Source organism: Protopterus annectens, chromosome 8.part0 (assembly GCF_019279795.1).
Source record: "Protopterus annectens isolate FY-2018-M chromosome 8.part0, PAN1.0, whole genome shotgun sequence".
Taxonomy (NCBI): domain Eukaryota; kingdom Metazoa; phylum Chordata; order Ceratodontiformes; family Protopteridae; genus Protopterus; species Protopterus annectens.
In genome coordinates, this window is record NC_056741.1 from 1,911,139,155 (window position 1) to 1,911,160,805 (window position 21,651).

Genomic DNA, 21,651 nt, shown 5'->3' on the forward strand with positions numbered 1-21,651 from the left:
GGAGCCGAGCTCACCAAGGCCGAGGCTCCAAGGGGAAGAGTGGGGTCGGACAAGGGTCCGATGCCACTCACCCCCTCGGAGGAGACCAGGGAAGTCCGACCACCGAATCCCTCTAAGGAAGGTCTCGAAGAGGAGATAAGAGTAGAGGCTGAGGGAGCAGAAGGGGGGGGGTATCTGTCCCTCAGCCATAGCAGAAACTATTCCCGAAGACTCCAGCTCCAAACTCTGAGGTAGAGTCGAAGGAGGAACTGCAAGGGGGTGTGGACTAATAGTAGTCTGTTGAGACGGACTATGTAGCATCTGGGCCAGTGCCTGTGATTTTAATAATCTACTAACCACCCTCTCTAAATCATGGTCAGAAAGCCTGGATGACCTAGATGATTGGCTCCGATGGCTCCGTTCCGAGAGGAGAGGAGAGGCCGGAGCCGAGAGTATCGGTTCCAAGGAAGGGGACCTGAACCTCTTCCTCGAAGGAACCATCGGAGCCGACGAAACCATGGATGCCGTCGGAGCCGACAACTTTTCGGCACCGACAGAAGGTCTCGATGCATCGGCTCCGGCCGGAGCCGATACAGACATAAAGGTAAGGGTGCCTGATCCGGTCGGCGCCGACACCGAAGCCTGAGCCACATGGTGGTCGGAACCAATCGGAGCCGACACCGATGTGACCGAACCAGTATCGGCACCGAAGGTTTGTGCAAACCAGGATCGGCTCCAGACGGAGCCGATCTCGACTCTGAAAGAGTCGGAACCGAGGCCGCAGGCTTGGACACAGAAGCCTGGGCCTTGGAAGACTTGGAAGTCTTACTCTGAGCCGACTTAGCCGGAGAGCCCTCCGGTTTAAGTAGGCCCCTCAAAATTAATTTGTTTCTCCTCTCCTGCAGGACTCTCTGGCTAAAGGAATGACAAATCGCACAGGAGCCCTGCAGGTGGAGAGGTCCCAGGCAGTATAAGCAAGAAGTGTGACCGTCTGTCAGAGACATCTTCTGACAGCACGAGTCACATTTCCTAAAGCCTGAGACCCTTTCCTTGGACATGGTTGCAAAAACACACACACAACACAGTCCCAAGAAACAGTTATCCCAAAAATAATGAAATAACTAACCTCTCACATACACACACACACCCTAACAAGGGGGGGGGGATGGGAGGGGAGAAGGCCTGACTAAAAAAATTAAGGAGTGAGGGATATTCTAGTCAGAAAGGGACTTAATCTAAACTAAAAATGTTAAATATAAAGTTTGAAGGCGAAAAAGGGGCAAAAACAGTAATATCTAAATCACTTACCAGGAGCTGGTAAAAGGAGGACCTCATCAGCGAAGCGGCAAATGAGATCTGGGTACTTACCGCCTTGCATCATGGGATATGGGGCTGCCTCGAGCTGGTAAAAGTGACTCTCGAGCTTAGCAAAGTGCCGAGTCGGAGCCGAGGATCGGCTCCGAACCCATCAAGCAAGAATGAAGGCGAGATTGACAACTTAACATCATTCATTCAGCAGTTCAGCAAGCTATCAGTGACCCTAGTCCGTTTGAGAGGACAGGGTTATACAGCAGTAGAGCCAAATATAAGCAGCAGAAAGCAAGGGGTAAATGGTAAAGTAATACTATAAAAACTCTAAACAGTGCAATATATAGTGCTCAACAGACTAACACAGTAAACCATGGTATGTTTATGCTGTGCAATAACTTGTGCTGAACAGTTTTCAAAACAGTTTTCAGAACAATATAAAAGCCATGTGGTACCCTTATAGAGACAAACGGAAAAGAAAGAGAGCTGCTAAGCCAGTAATTAAGCTAAAGGCTCTAGTAGGACCATTGATTCACCTTGAGAGAGAAATAAAGGCCTTCAACGATATATGTTCATTGGCGTCCTTTTAATAGGACATCTGGAGAGCAGACTAGGCCAGCAAAGTGCAACAGTCGAGCCCTGTATACTCAGGCTAAAGTAATGCAGCTGGCAACATAAAGAGAGACCCACTCATCCCAAAAAGCAGCTTACAGCTGCTAAGATGGTAATTAACCTAAGCAAAGGGCAAATGACAATACAAAGCAAGCAGTCAAACAGTACACTATATAGGGCAAAACGGTCCCAAAAACCATGTAGAAGCTGTGCATAGCCCTTATAGTTACAAATGGAAAGAAAAATGGCTGCTAAACCTGATTTTAAGTGGAAGACTTGAAGGGGGATTGCTATTCCACCTTAAGAGGCTATCCGGCATTCAGCGATGCACTTTGGTTAGCGTCCTTTTAACAGGACATCATTACACCAGGTTTCTGGTCGTGACAAGCCAGCAGTATTCAATCAAACCCCTTGTACCCATACAAAATGAATGCAGCATTAGTCAGTGTATAAACGAGCCCCACTTGTCCCAAAAGCAGCTTACAGAGGTCAAACACACATGTAGGTCACAGACAAATGAAGCAGTCAGCACAAGGCCAACAATAACCATACAACACAGTTACAAGCATTGCCTTGGAGTGATAGTCATCAGCACAAGGCCAACTATAACTCTAAAAACACAGTTACAAGTAAAAATGTGGAGTTTAGCACAATAGCTGCTTAGAGGCTTGCAAATGATAGACAGATATGCTCAAAAGACCTACCGTGAGGTGAAAAAAGGCAGCCTAAACCGCAGGAGCAGCACAGAGGAGCTGTGGATTCTCAAGACAGGATTTAAAAACGGCACCACAGTCTGTGGGAGATACAAGTAAACTCCAAGAGAAAACTAGCTATGGGGGAGGGGGATAGGTGGAGGAAAGGTGGATGCACTAGAGGGGTAGAAGGTAGGAGGGACTAAAGGGGTGGAAAGTTGGTAGGAAGAACAGTTCCAGGAGGGGGGAGGGCTTAATAGAGGTGAGTATGGCAGAAAACGTATCAGCAAAGAGCAGTTTAAAGGCTGTAGTTGGAAGGTATGAGCTAAATATTTCCAGCCAAAAAAAGAAGGCTGCCTTTACAGAGGGTGGTTTAGCACGGGACAGAAGACATTTACAGTCTAAGGATATAAACTCATAACCAACTGTTTGTGAAAAAAAAACTTGTTGGGATTATAAAGAATATCTAGAAATTATATTGGTAGATGCTGCCACCCAATGGTAGAAGGAGATAGCAAACAGCAGGGATAATTAGACCAGTCTTAGGTTTAAATATATTCTAGGGTAGTGATAACAGGAGGGGGAGAAGGCAAACAGTCTGTGATAGGCTGCTAGAACGCACACACGGGAGGACAGATTAACTCTATAGATAGTACATCAAGTCTACATTTAATTAGTGTTAAGCAACATACATTTACACAATCTTGTTTTGGGGGGGGGTCTTCTCAGTAGTATTTTTCTAAGTACCAGGCAAGCTGGCGATTAATTATGAAACAGATGGAAGAATATTAACTTCCAAAATAAACATGGATTGTGGATAAGTGGACAGATAATCAGAGTCCATTAAGAGGAATTGATAGTACTGAATCTACATATCTCTGGCTGAAGTTTCTGTCTGGATTGGTTGATGATTAACCCTCAGGAGACAGTGACATTTGTTACGGAGACCCAAATTTTTTTTTAAACCTGGAAAAGTTTGTACAGTTTTATCCAGAAAGTATTAAAAAAAAAAAAAAAAAACTTGATATATGCTGCCTATTCAAAAGGTACAGGTTAAAATTTTTTAAACACACTTTACCATTACAAATGCTTCTCTAAGTGATAAGCAAAGCAGGGGGGATGCCTTCCCTTATTACTCTTACATTAGTATTGTTTTCTGAAACAGGTGAGCTATCAAGTAAAATTGGTGTGGACTAAACAAGGTTAGGTAGCACTGACCATTTAACATTTCTCTGCAACAGATAATTGGAACATGCTCTGACACTTTTTGCCTACACAGTTGTCTGTGGCCCAGGTTCGCCAAGAAACAGTACATTATATCAGGTCAAACTCCTGACTATGAAGTGGATTGCCAGTGGACTATATCATGGGATACATTTAAAAGGCTGGCCTCAGGCACAAGAGAAACTCAGCAATTTATCCAACTCCTCTTTACAAACAATTCAGTTTGTTACACTTAGTGTAATTTTTATTAGATTCCAACAGGAACCAGAATTTCATATGTAGAACAGATTATTCCATTCAGTTGTACAAAACTATACAATATACTTTAACACTGTAAAGCCTGAAAAAAGGTAGGAGATCCAAACTGCCTGCTTCAAATCTGCACTTTCTATACAAAACTATATACACAATATAAATGCCTCTATATTAAATTTCAATTATAAATGGGGTATTGCCACAAGCCCAATGTCTTCATTATCCCTCCTTTGCTTTTGGAAAGCAACATCTCAACACAACAAACGATGTATGCTGCAATTTAGCAGAAGCCTCTTGCCCAACACAGCACAACACTGTGCAAACTGTTCCTTTTGACAGATACCACAACTGGATCAAGTGCTTCCACCGATTAGTTGGCCAGCGCAGGTGGTCCTTCAGGTATCAAAGATGCAAAGAATGTTTTGAGGAAAACTAGGACTGTACTCAAGAAGGAATATCTTTCTGGTTCAGTAGCAGCTGTTAAGACTTGCTCAGAGTTCTCCTGATCAGCATTGACAGGTTCATCCTAGGAAAAAAAAAATTAAAATAAAGTTTGCCCATGTCTAAGTATTACAAGTCCCACAACAACTTTTTGCGGAATTGTCTACATGCTCTTCATCTAACAGGGGGACAAAACACAAATCCAGCCTTAAACGTAACAAGAGTGGGTGTGTAAAGACAGGCTCAGAGTTAATAGAATTCTGTTGGAATGACCAGACAGAATGGCTAATATTAAGCCTGCACTTACCACCTTGAAATGAATGTTAGATTTGTGACCAGACTCGAGGCCGTTGACTGCAACTTGGTTAAAAAAAGTGATCCACAAATTCTATATATAAAAGTACAACCACAGTAAGAATATTAATCACAAATAAAAACATTTTATTTTTTACAGTTTAATAATTTTCCTAGATTGGTGGGATTTTTAGATATATGGTGTATGTATGAATGCAGCATGGCCTTCAGCTGTTTTGACTCTAAACTCCAATCAAGATCTCTGGAATATTTGGCTATGAATGAGGTAGCATAACTCCCCTCATGGAGGGCAAACCCATCCGCGTTCTTAATTGTCAAAAGTGCTTTCTCATTTGCCCAAAGTTGTAACTGGTACATAACCTACAAGACCAGATGTTAAGGACCATCATTAGCATTGCTAAAAGCTGTTGCCTATTTTGGAAACTGCCTGCACAGCCTCACAACTGGCAAAAAAAAAAAAAAAAAAAGACTACTGACTGAAGCTGTAACCACCTAATTAGTAGATTAAAGAGCAAAGCTGAATGCTATAACCAATGCAAGGCTCTGGAACATGAATACATGCAGCAACCTTCATTAGTTGCCCCCCCCCCCCATCCACAATGAAGAGTTACTTAAAGAGGAATAAAAATTAGAAATACATTCCCATTTCCTCAACTAATGGGGAAACTTGCACACATTTAGTGGGCATGCACAGAAGACAGGAAACATGGATGTGCACTGCAGTTGTACAAGTACACATTTTGCATATTTAACTTTGTGCATATATGTGGATACACGCAAACTACATATTACACCCCCTCTCACACGTGCAAAACTATCCCAGTCTGAATAGACAAAAATGAATTAAGACAATCGAGTTACAGAAAACCAGATGAATCCGCAAGAACTAAGATAGGCAACGATAAATAGACTTTAAATAAGGCTAAAGGAGAGATTAAAATGCACATACCATCACACAATAAGCACAAGTTTTAAAATTTACCTGTATATTAGGATTGTGTGGGGCTTGAGCAGGCTGTGGTAAAACTGGAACAGGTTGAACAGGTCTTCGTCTGAATGGGAACCACCCAACATGGTGCCTACAAAACAACCACACTATATTAAACCTAAAGCAACATTCTGGTATAAAACAAAAAATGTAATTCAATAACATAGCATTACCCCACTTAAATGCTGGGCTTCTTGTATTAAATGCAAACCCAACATTAATCCTGTCCGTTCAAACAGTCTGCTGCACAAGCTGTATCTCACTGCTACTACAACTTCAAAGCAACAGGAACATTTATTATGTCATTGTGCATTGAACATGCACTTCCAACAATCTACTGCAGTTCACTTAAACATATGTACTAGGTTTAAGTGCACTACATGAAGTTCACAAGTGCTCCAAACACTTCCATCAAGAGGGACAGGCCCCTTTCCACACTGCGATTCACACTTTTAATAAAGCAGTCCCCCAAAGGGAAGAAGCAGTGACCCTACAATGCTTTAGTAGCCATTTTTTCATATCATTACCATACAAAGTTTTACACAAATAGCAACTGAGGACAGTTGAGATTGCATTTAACTAGGTTAGAGAACCTTCCAGCTACTCACCAAATTACCTTTTATAACAAATTTCCCTTACACTCTTCTGAAGACACAACATGCCATGATCCACTATGAACATACGACTGCTTCCAATTCCCAAAAAGGGAAAACGAGAGGAGTGAAAAACCTCTAAAAGATTCTGACTTGCTTCAAAGGTTGGGGGTTAGTATAACTGTTATGGTGTTTGATTCTCACATTTAGAAGAGAAATTGGCTAAGCTTAGAATAGCCCATTAAGGCAACTAGCCTAGTAATTAGCCATGAGCTTTAAGGAAGAAATCCAGTTTTCTTCTCTCCTGCCGCCCCCCCCCCCCCCCCACACACACACACACACACACACACACTGTTTTTGTTTTATTTACTAAAAGACCTTAAGGACACCATTGAAGCAAACACAAATGCAAAAGTTCATAAGGACCAACACCTGTATGTACTCAAAGCAGCAGCAAAGACTTAAACCCCAATATACCCCCCTCTCAATCGCACCTCCCAGAATTTGTGTTGCAGTATCCCAACAAACATCCTTTCATAACATCTTTATTCTGAGCTACTAATCCACAGGTCATACTGCTAGTTTGTTCTGAAATGGTTAGACTGGAGTTTTGACAGGGTGGGTTTGGCATAATGATCAAGGTCTTCACCTCAGACACAAGGTACAAGGGTTTGATGCTAACCTTAGGTTACTGGCTAGGCTTAAAATGGCCCTTCAGAGCAGTTAGCCTAGTATTCATCTGTGAACCTGACACAGGAAACACCAGAGCTCCTACACAATCTTAAATCACAGCACAGGGCAATGACATTAATGCCACACAAGATACTTTGCAAATCAGACCACCAGAACAAGTTAAAATGTTTTGACAACTGAAAATGCTCTCTCTAATAAAGAAAAAAAACTGTTAATTGTTCCTTGGAGACATACATCAAGGACTGTAACAGCCACCATCCTGTTTATCTGGCAATTTGTATGTTTTTATGAAATGCTCCTTTAAGAAATCCAAAAGACTGCACTTGGTTATGAAACGGTTAGGCATTTCATGGAAAACACCACTTCAACAAGTCTAACCAAGAAACTACAGTAAGCATCCAATGTATGCTGTCAAAGCTGTCAAAAACAAAAGGATAAACTTACAAGTACATTAGCACCATAGCACTTGAAACCAAGAAGAAACGACTCAGGGAAGAGTAGAAATACAGAATGCTAAGGAAAATGGAAAAACGTGCTGCTGTGTATATCCAATCCAGCCAATCCCTGTTCATATCTTCCTCCTCCTCCATCAATGGACCACCCTGTGCATTCATGCGCAAGTTCTGATTTGCCTGTGCATTAGCTGGAGGCTGAACTCCACCATCGGCAGGCAAGTTAACTGCAGGCACCTGATTGGGTAAAGCCGGGGGAGCTGCAGGTGGGACCACTGGTAACTGACTGACATTTGCAGACGATGAAGCAGCAGCTGCAGCGGCTACAGCAGCCTGGCTGAAAAACAAAGTAAATCAAGTTTACTCACTGCTTTCTAAAAAACAAAAATACACACACACACACAAAAAAATAAAATAAAATAAATAAATAAAATAAAGCTCTAAAATGCCTACTCTGAACACACTCCTCTTTTCCTACCAAACAATCTGAAAAGTCGTGTTGTGGGCGATTATGAACAAATTATGCAACATCCTTGGCTGCAACAGGTCCCACTGGATGGCCATGTTCCTGAATACATCAGTGTTTACTAGAATCAGAATTTACATTTGCAATTTGCAAATTCCACATTGACCACCAAACAAGACTAGACACGCATGCTCAATCTCCTGGTGTGGGAAAGATAGTATTGTTAATCAGTTTTATGCCAGATTCCAGGTATTCTCCTCCCGTATGCTGCCATTTTCTTGACATTAATAGCATGTGATCTGAAGTCAACTTGTTATTGTGGAAAGGGGAAAGGGTATACCTCAAAACTTAAAAGTAAAAAAGACGAGAAGATTTCACCGGCTATGTTTAAAAAAAAAGCAATTACACTCTGATAAGGTTTTCAAAATCAAATTATTCCTATCATATATGGAGTGGAAGATAAATGGAGCTTCCAAGTTCACTTTATTTGCAGGGGTAGAGCACTGACCTATTGTAGGCTCATGTCAGAGGTTGCAAACATTAACTACACAACCAGTGAGAGATCAATTAAGTTACACAAATTAAACAGGCAATAAACCAGTAATTATGTTTGCCTTGCTGAATACACAAAGTCAGCAGTAAACAATGTAACAAACTGACAAGTGCCTACCTCAAAACTTGTAAGAAAAGGCACTGAACCTCAGATTAGCATTGAGAAACCTTAGGCTCAGAAAGCTTTCACAGGGAAACTAGCATCAGCTAACCAATCTTTAGTTCCCTTAAATCCTATCACAGTCAAACTGCTTCATTGCAGGTGGTTTAAGAACCTACCACATATTCATCTGGTTCATATTTAAGAACACCAGGAACTTAACAGAAAGGAATAACTTGGACCCTTGTCTAGAGTCTGAACCAGGACCTGAACCCAGAACCTCCGTACAGTTGTCATTGCTACTGGACTTGCAAGGAGTCTCAGGACAGTTAGGTACTTGGCCGCCCACACCTTAAGAGCAATTTTAAGGATAAAGAAAGGCTACCATTACAATGAAATAAAAATATACAAGCTTGCGAGGGATAAAATGTATAACACCAATTTGATGCACAGTTAAACATTTAATGGAATAATGTTAAATAAATTTCCAAAATACTTACTATCTAGCATAGTACTGCTGTGCATATATATGCTGGAGCCAAAAGAGCTGCTGTGGATTGTACATGGCATAGGCACGAAGTGCTGGATTCAATGCAGTAAACTGTTCAGTGTCAGACGCAAGTCCACTAAAAATAAAACAAAGGTTTGTTAAATATTTGTTCTTTTCACTAAGTCAGTTATTTGATATCACATAAGGCACAAAACACATTTCCATCCTCTAAAGAGATCTATATAGCAACCACCACCAACATTGTGTCTAACCAATTGTGAATCACAAGACAAAAACAAGGAACCACAACAACTTGTGCTTAATTAATCCCTATCAACAATCAGGCTTACAGACCTTATCTCTTCAATGTTACAAGTTACAAATACAAAGCTCAGACAATCAAATCAATTATTGCCCCCCCCCCCCAAAAAAATTCTAGCACAAGTTAGCAAAAATCAGCTATTCTGCACTACTGCACTAACTACATTTAGTGGCCAACAGCCTACACAAACAATGGCTTGCCACTACATATCAAAACTGAATTCGCAAATGTGGCTTTAACCAAAATACAATCAATGACACTAACTCGTACATAGCGGGAAATGTGGTAATTTTTTGTGGTGTGGTCAAAGCAGTGACACCTACAATCCCTTACATATTTTAACTCCTCTCTGTGGTGGTATTTTATACACTGGGGGGGGGGGGGGGCATGCCTACCCAAAGCAAGCCATACTTCATGCACTTCAGATTTTCTTTTGGTGTTCAATCTTTTAAAAAGGCACTTGCTACACTGCTTGAAAGTTCACATTTTGCAAAATATCCAAATACTGTCACTGCAGAAGTACATATTGGGCATCAGATTCCACCCCCAACATCATTCTGAAACACCATGCAGAGAAAAGACAGTGCCTAGAAGGCATGTCTAATTCATAAGCATATTCACATGCGCACACAGTATCTGGAATTTCAAGACTAAACAAAAGTATACAAAAAGCAAACAAATCAGCCCAGTAATCTGGCACATGAACATATAGGTAACAAAGGCATTCTGTACCAATTTGTCACTGCCATGACAGGTGGATAGGTGGAACGAGACAGAGCTGCAAGAGTCTAAAACTGGTACTTTCAATAGTGCCAAAATATGGATCTGTTGTAAGACACAACCCAAGCCACTTCCCTTAACTTTTTCTTACAGTTAAGACCACCTTTCTTTAACAATTACACCTATTCCAAAATAGTGTAAATTACACACATACTTCGGCTTGCACTCCATGTTACAGTATACTACTCTGAGAGAGATAATATATGGCTAGTCCATACTTACACAGCATCTGTCAAAGGAGATGGAAATGCTGTTTGAGATGTCCCTCTGTGTCGAACACCATCCTCCACTGAAGTAGCAGCAGGCATAGATAAAGAGGATCCACCTGGAGGCTCTGTGGTTTCAGCAACCTGGAATGATAAGATTATAACACATTATAAAGTTAATGCAAGGGTACATTAACCTTAAACACCCGCTGCCCCCATATGAATTTTCTACCACTAATTGCTTTACTGAAACCTTATCGACTATAGCTCATTAACACTTCTATTTAGTCTTCTGAAAAACTACATTATCTACTATCACAAAACTAAAAACCATGTCCACACCATAAGAGCTCTATAATCAGTAAAGAAAAAAAATGCACACAAAAAAGCATCACTGTACGCAGTTCCACTCTTAGATAGTTTCAACTTATAGAAGATGCATGCCCTAAATTTAAATTGGGCATCTAAAAAAAAAAAAAAAAAAAAAAAAAAAAAAAAAAAAACTTTAAAGGTACCTCAGCAACTATTAATATTTCCTTTAATTGCCACAGTGATCACCACCACATACCTCTTAGAATACAAATCTAATACTAAATCTTAAAATTATACGGATCCAAGTACAGTAAACTCTCGGTTAACCGGCACCCATGGGGACTGGTAGATGACTGATATCTGTAGTTTCTGGTTGCTTGAAAGTTATTAAAAATAGGCCCAACACTGTTCCCTAAACTATTTTTTGGTTTGACTTGTTCATAGGTTGGGAAGAGAGAATTTATTCCTATCTTCCTTTTTAAAACTCTAAAAATGTAAGGTATGTTTCTGCAAGGGGGGGGGGGGCAAAGTGCAACACATGAAAATTGTACTGCATTTCTTCGATTTTTTTTTCTGGTTGCTTGAGTTCCGGTTAACAGAGTTTATTGTGATACAATTCTACAGTCCATATCCTGATTTGCTCTCAACCATTTATATTATGAGCAAGTGATATTTTTACAATTATGAGTAGAACTACACCAATATATAGATCTGGTGAGAAAGACTGATTCTGTCTTATATTATTGCGTTAAACAATGCCGAATCACATAATTTGGACACGTCTTAAGCGCACTTCTCGAAACATGCAATACATCAAACATTATTTTTATTTTGGGGGGGGGGGTTGGTTTACCCCGGGTGTCACTTCTGTGTCACTGTTAGACAGAGGCACAGTATACTAACCTCGAAAAAGGGCATAGAAAAATTCATTTAAAATGGGTGGTGAAAGCCAAACACACCCTGGCTAGGCTTATAAATGAACCTATATATATATATATATATATATATATATATATATATATATATATATATAAATATATAAATATAAAACCCAAAGAATGCCCCTTCCCTGGGGATCATCCTTTCTCAGACAACTGTCTACCTTATAAGGTAATGACGAAGCAGGACTCTGGACAAAAGTACTAAATAGTCAAACAAAATTTTGCAGAGAGTCCTGGTGGTCCCAGTGTAACTTTTTATGTGTTTAGGCTCCATTATATATTTGATCTTAACAGAGAAGAACTCCTGCTTCTCCCATACCAATGCCCACAAATAATTCAGTAAAGGCAACTAGTTCTAGAAAGACGACATTTCCTACAAGTCTCCCACTGTCACGAAGCTGGTCAAAGAATCAGACAGCCATTATTTCCCCAATTCAGCTACTGATTTTTTTAAGGGCCATCTACATCCCTTTCACCACTACAAAAGCTTTTAAAATGTTAAAACAAGATCATAATCTTCTTTCGGCTGTTCCCATTAGAGGTCACCACAGCAGATCATCTGTTTCCATTTCTTCCTGACCTCTGCATCATGCTCTTTCACACCAACCGCCTTCATATCGTCTCTCACCACATCCATAAACCTTACCTTAGACCTTCCTCTTTTCCTCTTATCTGGCAGCTCCATCCTTAGCATCCTTTTCCCAATATACCCAGCATCCCTCCTCAGCACATGTCCAAACCAACACAATCTTGCCTCTCTTGCTTTGTCTCCAAACTGTCCAACCTGAGCTGACCCTCCCGATTCCTAATCCTGTCCATCCTAGTCACACCCAGTGCAAATCTCTTTAACTCTGCCACATCCAGCTCAGACTCCTGCCTTTTCGTCAATGCCACCGTCTCCAACCCATATAACATAGCTGGTCTCACTACACTCTTGTAGACCTTCCCTTTCACTCTTACTGGTACCCATCTGTCACAAATCACTCCGGGCACTTCTCCACCCATTCCACCCTGCCTGTACTCTCTTCTTCACCTCCCTTCCACACTCACCATTACTCTGAACCGTTGATCCCAAGTACTTAAACTCACCTTTATCAACTCTACTCCCTGCATCCTCACCATTCCTCTACCCTCCCTCTCATTTACACACATATATTCTGTCTTAGCCCTGCCGACCTTCATTCCTCTCCTCTATAAAGCATATCTCCACCTCAAGATACCAAACGAAAATCCATTCAGCACTTCAATTTGTAGTCATTTACACACGTTTTGATTTGTAAAATAAGACCAGATGTTTATATTATGGAAAGCCAGCAATATCAAAACAGACACCTATAGAATCCAGCCTTTCAGAAAATGAACACCTGAGTGACAACAGTTGATCTACTTTGGATATAAAACTTACTTCTTTAAGAGAAAAAAAAATGGGTATGCGGCTACCCATGTCAAATAAAAACTCAAAATCCATGCATTTTAAAATGTGTAAATCATTCAGATGGGAACATACCTTTGCTTTCTGCAAATTTGTTGGGCTCCTAGCCTTACAGACCAAGTGAAGCATATGCCGTTCTTCTTCCTGAAACAGAGCAATTGTCGGTTAATCTAAACTTTTAGTGCCAAGAGAAAATGCTGGAACTGCAGGTCTATATCACAAATGTAGCCATTTTTCAGAAAAAATTGATTCAGTGTATTCGTTTCCCCACATCACACTTCTACCTTTTTGGCCTTCTTTGTAAAAGTATCACAGTTTATCTAGAAACCCTGAATAGCAATTTAGTTTACAACAGGAAATGGCAATTAGCAAAGCAAAAAAACACCCAAACTACTCATTATTAAACTAGATAGACCTTAGGTCTGTGGTGGAAGGGGAACTATTTCTTGCCAGCAAACAGGAGCCAAACATTGGTGCTTTTCAGTTATCAGGGCAACACTTGTAATGACCGCTTGGAATCTTACCTTGCGCTCGCAATTGCTATTGTGAGTACCAAAAAATTGTCTCTCTCTTGGGGCCTTTGCTCCCATGTTACGTATGATTTTGTCCCGATTTCTTGCTCTAAGGGGTTGAGAGGTATGAACTCGTGTATCAATGCACTGGCAGAAGTAATACTACAACTAAAAAGACTTGCGAAAGTGACACGTGTAAGTATATGTGCTATGTAAGTATATGTGCTATGTGATCACAAAATGCAAGCACTCATTAGCAAATGCTGCAGTTAATGACCTGCAAATTACATAAAAAAAAAAAAAAACAAAGACATCCTTGAATCCCTATTCATTTTGTACTCCGCATGGACTTGCTACTTCATTGCGGAATGTCAGTTCCTCAGTTAGTGCTGGTTCCGCAATTTTTAAACTCTTTTTTAAAGTGTGTGTATGATGTCAAGGAGAAGGTAGACATGATCAAGTGAACACGTGATTGTACATGATATTGTGTCTGTCTTTTGTAACCACATAATTCTAAAAAAAACATCACTGACCATTTTATAGCGACCCACCAAAGAACACTTCAACGCACAAACTATTTCATCCCTCTTTTTAAATATATTTCGGACGGTAAATCAGAAATACAAAAATAACACAGAAACTGAACAAATCCTACTGGCCCTCACATTTAAAATGAATTTATGGTAGTTTTCCGTTATCAAACGCTCATTCCAAGTGTTACCCCGATAACGGAAAAGTACCCAAACATCTAAATGCATTTTAAGAATGCTGAAAGTAGCACTTGTTCTGCTTTATTACTTAAAACATCTTTATTCTTTAAAGCAACCACATGCAACTCAAAAGGTAGCTTTTGGGTCATCACATGTGCCCAATTTATTCCGATCCTTTTTTTCTCCATCTGGTTACTCTGATGGATAACAGAACTGCAGATATATAACCACCCTCAAAAATAGCAAAGATTATACAAATTTTGGGCAACTTCTGTCAGCTGTGACTTGTAACACTGCTATCAGTGATATTACCATTGTACTTCTCTTATGTCATACACTGCTATGACATGAACTTAGTAATAACCTACCTTTCTTAATGCATCCTTTAATAGGAGAACATCCGGCAGCAGCTTCCCAGAGTATATCAATCTTTGGTCTTGGACAGCCTACAGGAGGAAAAAAATGCAAAATATTTAAAATGCCTGCCAAAAATTACCACAATCATTTTAGCTATTAATATGAATAAAGGGGGGGGGACTTGTGTGCACGACACTACTGAGGTGCACTTCCTCTGGGATTACAGTACCATCTGCCTGAACTGTAGCTTACATGAATGTTAAGGATCCCACAGCACTTTAGAAATAAGCTTAAGGAACTTGTCATGGTCAAATTGCACCAGTCAATATAAATGCAACTAGACAACTATTCTAGTCCATACAAAAAAAATGCACAATTCATTGCAGGTATCTCATCTAACAAATGGCCCTGTGCAACACCGTTAATATCAACATGCAGTTAACCAAATGGAACAGCCAGCATAATGTGGACAAAAGACAAGTAACTACTATGAACAATCAACAAAAAAGCCAGTACAGTATAAGCAGTCCCACATTAAATACATAAATTAACAAAAACAATACACAGATGACCTAAACATGGACAGGTGATCCTAACAGCTGCTGACAGACAAGATTATTAGACCACCTCCAGCAAACTGTCACTTGTAGCACAATTTACAACATACTTCTAATGCTTGGACTAATATGTTATATAAAGTGTTTTATTAAAATTATATTGCAATCCAGATTCCAAATAAAGGTGTTTTATTTAAATTACATTGCGATCCAGATTACAAAAGACTTGCTCTTAGTGGTACGTGACTTCCTTGGGTGGAAGGCATATTTAAAAACAGGTTTACTCTTGGGCGGCCATATTCCAAAAAGATTTGATTTCAGAGTAACTGACTTAGAACAAATCTTGGGAGTAAGTGACTTCCTCTGGGAGCAAGCCTTTTAGAATTTGGTCCTGCATTTCATTAAAAAAAAATTCTGGTACTCGACGAAGAAGTAAAGGTTCACTTTTGGCCAAATATCTAACTGACTTGAGGGTTTTGTGCCAGAAAGATTTGTACTTGTTGGGTAGACTGTCCTTTTGTGGTGGTTGTAGGACTGGGGAAGTTAGAAAGCATAAGGGGGAGTGTTGGGAGGGAGGTTAGTGCTCGCCACACAAAAAAAAACAAAACAAAAAACCAAACATTCAGCTTTCTCTGAGTGCTCGCATGCAATTTTCACAATCAAAATTGCAAAAAGTGTTCTCTTGCTGATGTAAGCATTGTGTTATACAAGGGTCCAGGGAAGTAAATAGTGTGGGACGAAATAGCCAGGGAATTGTTATGGCTAGGCTTGTAGAGGCCCTAGGACTGATAGCCTAGTACCAACCTATGAACCTATACATAGTATATGCAAATTACTACTCTAGTCTGACTTTAGGTTGAACCGTGTGTTAGCGGAGGTTAAGAAAAAGCATTTAAAATGCTTTTCTATACATTTAAAATGCATTTCTATACATTTAAATACTGACACACACACGTTGCTTATTATATATGGATTCTTTACGCATGTGCATATTTACCATGTGTAGCTCTCCCTTACTGCTTCTTTGTCACCAGAGTAAAAAAATAAATAAAAAATAAAAAAGCACAAGGAAAATAATCTTGCATGTCTTTTCACAAATACATGCTTACAGTCAGACAATTTCTATTGTCATGTAGGCCCTTCGCCTTGAAGGTTGGCATGGCTACTTGCGTAGGAAAGAAGTTTAGAAAACCTACCTGCAGACTATAAAGTTTAGCTACGGATGCTGAACTGGACTTACCCTCAAACACAGATGGCTGGCTATTAGAACAGCATGAGTTTCATATTAAATAGGAAATACAGAGTGACGTATACCATAATACACTACCATGTTTGAGTGCAATTTGTGCCATAAACCCCTTGTGATCACTAAACATAAGGAGTAAGGGTCTTAAAAAACAAACCAAGCAGAAATCCCCTTGTAGCAGTATCTTTAATTGAGAGAAAACATCAAAAATCCACAAATTAGCGCTTTCACCCGTATATCAAGGACATCATCAGAGTTATACACCATCTTAAAAAACACGTGTATATATACCAAAGTTAACACATCCCCCTCAACAACCAATAAAACCTCAGTTAATTTTTTTAAAAAGACTTAATTGACTATAATGCATGTTCCAAAATTTCTTGAGCACATATATAATCAATCTAATATAAAAAATGTAATCTGTAATATATACATTAATATATTACAAGTATTTAAAAACAATCAATATTACTACAAAAAAATAAAATCTCTCAACATACTTATAAACAATGTAGTGTGTCTCAAGAAGAAACAGAAACACATCCTGAGAATGTTGAAATTTTACAAGCATGCTTGGTCCACTTCTATAGTGAAGTAAACAACAAAACAAAATCTATACAATAATATATAAATAGTAACCAAAACTCTTAATGAGTGGTTGATACCAAATGTAAAAAGAAGTTTACAATTATTATTATTATGGCAGCTCAGATTAAATGCGTCAGTCACCAGGGATAAATGAACATATCTCACTTTCAAGTATCCTTAAATATAGAGCACAGATGATCTGAGTAATTGTAAACTTCTTTTTTACATTTGGTATCAACCACTTTTTGGTTACTATGTATATATTATTGTATAGATTTTGTTTTGTTGTTTGCTTCAATATAGAAGTGGACCAAACATGCTTGTAAAATTTCAACATTCTCAGGATGCGTTTCTGTTTCTTCTTGAGACACACTACATTGTTTATAAGTATGTTGAGAGATTTTATTTTATTTTTTTTTGTAGTAATATTGTTTAATACTTGTAATATATTAATGTATACATTACAGATTACATTTTTTATATTAGATTGATTATATATGCGCTCAAGAAATTTTGGAACAAGCATTATAGTCAATTAAGTCTTTTTAAAAAATTTAACTGAGGTTTTATTGGTTGTTGAGGGGGGTGTGTTTATTAACTTTGGTATATATACACACACACACACATACGTGTTTTTTAAGATGGTGTATAACTCTGACGATGCCCTTGATATACGGGTGAAAGCGCTAAGTTGTGGATTTTTGCTGTTTTCTCTCAAAGACGCTGCTACACGGGGATTCCTGCTTGGTTTGTTTTTCAAGACATTTGTGCTTTTGCTGTTGGAATAAGGAGTAAGGGTATTCTCAGAAGAGACCAGCATTCCAAGAAACACCACAAAGACACAAGTGGACTATAGCAACACAAGATGGTTATAATGTGGGCTGCAATCAAGGTACAGTAAACTGTTAACTGGCACCCATGGGGATTGGTAGATGCCGGATAACTACAGTTTCTGGTGGCTTAAGAGTTACTATTAAAAACAGGCCTGACTAATATTGTACCCTATACTATTTGCTTGCTTTGACTTGTTCTTAGTTTGGGGAGAGAGGGAATTTATTCCTACCTAAAAACATAAGGTATGTTTCGGGGGGGGGGGGGGGCAGAAAGTGCAACACACGAAAATTGTACTGTATTTCTTCGATTTTTTTCTGGTTGTTTGAGTTCTGGTTAACAGAGTTTACTGCATTTAGTACCTTTTAAAAGCCTTCTTGGCAAGCACTGTCGTGAAAGATTTGGATCTAGGGCATGGTATCATGGACCAAACTTCTGAGTGCCAATTTTTGCAAAACTGCTCAAATAGGATTAGATCGATCTGAAGCCAGAGAAGCACAAAGCTCCAGCATCCTCCATCTCCAACATCTCTACAGTAACTGCACTCAACAACAAAGGAATCTCAATGATCTTGTCCGAGAGATACCAACTTGATTATATCACCTGGCACATATGCCCATCAGGCACATAAAACTGTACCCTTGAAATACATCCTTGCCCATACCACAAAAGCCAAAAGGGGGGGATTGTTTGTCCATACCCTCACTGCCCCACTACTGAGTTTTTGATGCTTCTGGATAACAGCTAAGGTAAAGTTTACACCTCACAACTGCTGTTCACAAAACTGTGGTCAGAAAAGCAAATAAGGATTGTCTCATGTCTCCTCCTACTTAAAATATACAGAGATATAATGTCAGTCACCAAAACTAGGTAATCTTCACAACAATACTTATGACTACATACAACCTTTAGCACGCACGGTTTTACTTCAGCAAAATTTTGACTAAGAAGCACCATCAACTGCCCACATAAGGGGTCCACCTGAAATTCCAAATATTTTACTTTAAGCAATTATTCTAGAAAATGCATTCGATGTAAACAAGTATTTGTAAAAGATTCCTGACAAAAACAAACATTCTCACCATACTATGCAGCATACAGAAATATTTCCTGGAACAAAGTTAGCTCTCTCTGCCTGCAGAATGCGTGTGTGGCCACTGCAGCTAAACATAAATATCAAGCCCCCCAAACTACACTGTTGCTTCATTACAAGAGTTGTTGGATGATGTATACCTGCCTCAGCCAGTTAGTGAGCCCGACAGAAATTAAAAGTCCTAGTTTTGTGCTTCCACCCCCCTGCGTAATAAGATCACATGACAACAGAAACTTGCTTGAGAAATAACAGCTTATACAAAGTGTTTCCAGACTTACTCAAAGGTAATGGAACTGCGCCGCCACAAAACAACACAAACTGTACAGCAATAAATGTAAGTACCAAAAATAAAAAGTGCCCGCTATCAAAACGGGACATTTACCCGATTACTTGGCAATTATTACTTTATGTCCAGGTGAAAAGTTTAAGTTGTACTAGTTGGGTTAAACGTTACTAAATATTTAGATAACCGTCAGACTTCCGTTCAAAGTCACTGGGGTATCTTCTGCAAATAAAAGCTTAAGTCTACCGTACGACAAATTGCTTTACATGCCCGAAACGATGCTAAACAGCGCAGTTTCCCCCCTTATGCGAAATGCATACCCCGCTACCCTCTTGGCCTTAAGTTAATCAACTGATGACAGCTTCAGGAAAAAATGGGTTTGTGAGCACAAACTTCCAATAGCCCCCGTAATGTGGAACAAATAGGCAAAATATGGAACACATACTAAAGCTTATAAACAACTTCAGCATATTTTGGTCATCCCATGATCTTATTTGGTTTTACTTATAAAGATATTTATATTAATTAATAAGGTTAATTTATATTTACTATAGTTATCCGTTTAAACAATTCCTAACATTGAATATGAGGCAGACCCTTTCAATATGGAACTTCGAGGAGCATGAACTTTTAAGACCGCAAATGAGCCACGTTCCTCATGAGGTCCGGTATGCCAGCGCCTTGGCTAGGCGAAACCTGTACATTAAGGCCACAAACCCCATTCAGGGGCTGTCACAAATGTCAGCCTTTTATTTTCTTCGGATGATGTCTTACAAAAAAAGTATGCTAATAAGCGAGAAAATGCCCGCAAATGTACTTTTTCTCAGTGAAACTAGAATAAACCCAAAAGACAATTTTTTGAAATATAAAAGCAAACCCACCCAAGTGGGTGTCAGCCCTACCCAATATTGCAAGTTTCAAAGACACTTCCGCATTCCAATGCGACACACTTGAAGCCAGATATTCTACTTACCGGGTTGCCAGGGTATACTTCGGACAGGTGCGATTTTAGCTGTAAAACAGTCCACGTTTCTGGCGCCTCCACTATTCTGTCTTGGTATTGTTGGTTGGGGGCCCTAATCACTAATACCACGTTTACAACAGCACTCGTTAGAGGTTCCATTGGTTTGCTTAATTAATACAACCTTAACAAAACAGTCTGTACTGTTAACGTATACCACTAAGCTTCTCGTCTCTTTTTAACCAGTAGTTTTCGTAATTGTTTATCTCTAGCTACTGTCTTCTTAATACGGTATACAACAAACTTCCAGAACACTGACTTAACTTCCCCACTGTCCTCTATAAAGACTAACGGTGTTCTTTCCAAAACACAGTGTGTCGGCTTCTCATTGGTCAAAGATAGCACACGGCTGTACGTGGACCACTCACTGTTGAGCCTTGCATGGAGGACGGTACTGAGTGTTCCATATCCGCGTTCTGATGCAATCTTTGAAGTGAATGGCAGAATTTAGAATTTGGTGAGTTGGATTAGTAGGCTTCGAGAAGCTTGCAGTATGCAGTGTTTACAACTGTGTCAGAGACACGCCAGTGTTGCATGAGTTATGTTTTCCCAGTTCCCTCAGGGGTTCGGCCAGCTGTTTATTATTATGTTATGTAAGGGAAGAATACACCACCCATCCTGCTTAAAACTGCAACTGTCGGGGGTTCTAGGGTTTTCCATTGAATTCTTTTAATTCTTGCCTGAACATCACAACCTTCATTACACATCTCTCAAGAGTAGGTTATTACAAAGAGCTTTCCTTATTTTCATTCTTAAAAAATCCGTTTCTAGCAGTTCCAAGGGTCGTCAGGCATTCATAGGTTCATACTAGGCTATCTGCCCTAGGGCATTTATAAGCCTAGCCCAAAGTTTTGTGGCTATCGCCACCCCTTAAGTTTGAAGGATACTATGCCCATTATTTTGCCGTACCTCTGTCCAGTAGTGACACAGAGGTGATCTCCGGGGTAAACCTGCGATCTCCCATCCATTTGTCAAGACTCCTCTTGAACAAGGCCAGCGAGGTGCTATGCCTCACATGTACCGGGATCTTGTTCTACAGCATAGGGAGTCTCTGGGTGATGAATCTGTCCCTCCAGCACGTCCTATTTATGACCGTGTTGAGGTTTAAGTCTCTTGCTCTTGTAGTTCTGGTGGATTTAGATTTTTTGAGGTGGAGCATGTCCATTAATTCCGGGTTGGACATGGCCTTGTATGTCAGGCACAGGTCACCTCTGAGCAGACGGTATGCTACTGAATAGAGCTGGAGTTTCTTCAGTCGGGCAGCATAAGACATATTTTTGAGACCCATTATCCTTTT

At 39.7% G+C, this 21,651-nt stretch overlaps 1 protein-coding gene across 2 annotated transcripts; it reads right to left on the bottom strand.

Annotated features, from left to right (window-relative positions):
- Window positions 1–4,032: 4,032 nt before the first annotated feature.
- Window positions 4,033–20,720, bottom strand: HERPUD1 (homocysteine inducible ER protein with ubiquitin like domain 1). 2 transcript variants are annotated; one of them, XM_044081410.1, is made up of 8 exons: window positions 20,307–20,720; window positions 14,744–14,821; window positions 13,229–13,297; window positions 10,485–10,612; window positions 9,171–9,296; window positions 7,545–7,889; window positions 5,809–5,905; window positions 4,033–4,596 (listed from the first exon to the last, which is right to left on the bottom strand). In XM_044081410.1, exons 1-8 carry the CDS (start codon window positions 20,454–20,456, stop codon window positions 4,441–4,443), a joined length of 1,149 nt encoding a protein of 382 aa, XP_043937345.1. In that variant the 5' UTR covers window positions 20,457–20,720; the 3' UTR covers window positions 4,033–4,440. The 2 variants fall into 2 exon arrangements, with proteins under 2 accessions (XP_043937345.1, XP_043937346.1); XM_044081411.1 differs by lacking the exon at window positions 20,307–20,720 and adding an exon at window positions 19,040–19,127.
- Between the last annotated feature and the right edge of the window lie 931 nt (window positions 20,721–21,651).

Coding starts and splice junctions, on each gene's coding strand:
- HERPUD1 (XM_044081410.1), bottom strand. CDS start 20,456: ATGGAACCTCTAACGAGTGCTGTTGTAAACGTGGTATTAGTGATTAGG. Junction 14,822..20,306: donor AAGTATACCCTGGCAACCCG/GTAAGTAGAATA, acceptor TTCCTCCTGTAG/GCTGTCCAAGACCAAAGATT. Junction 13,298..14,743: donor TAAAGGATGCATTAAGAAAG/GTAGGTTATTAC, acceptor GCTCTGTTTCAG/GAAGAAGAACGGCATATGCT.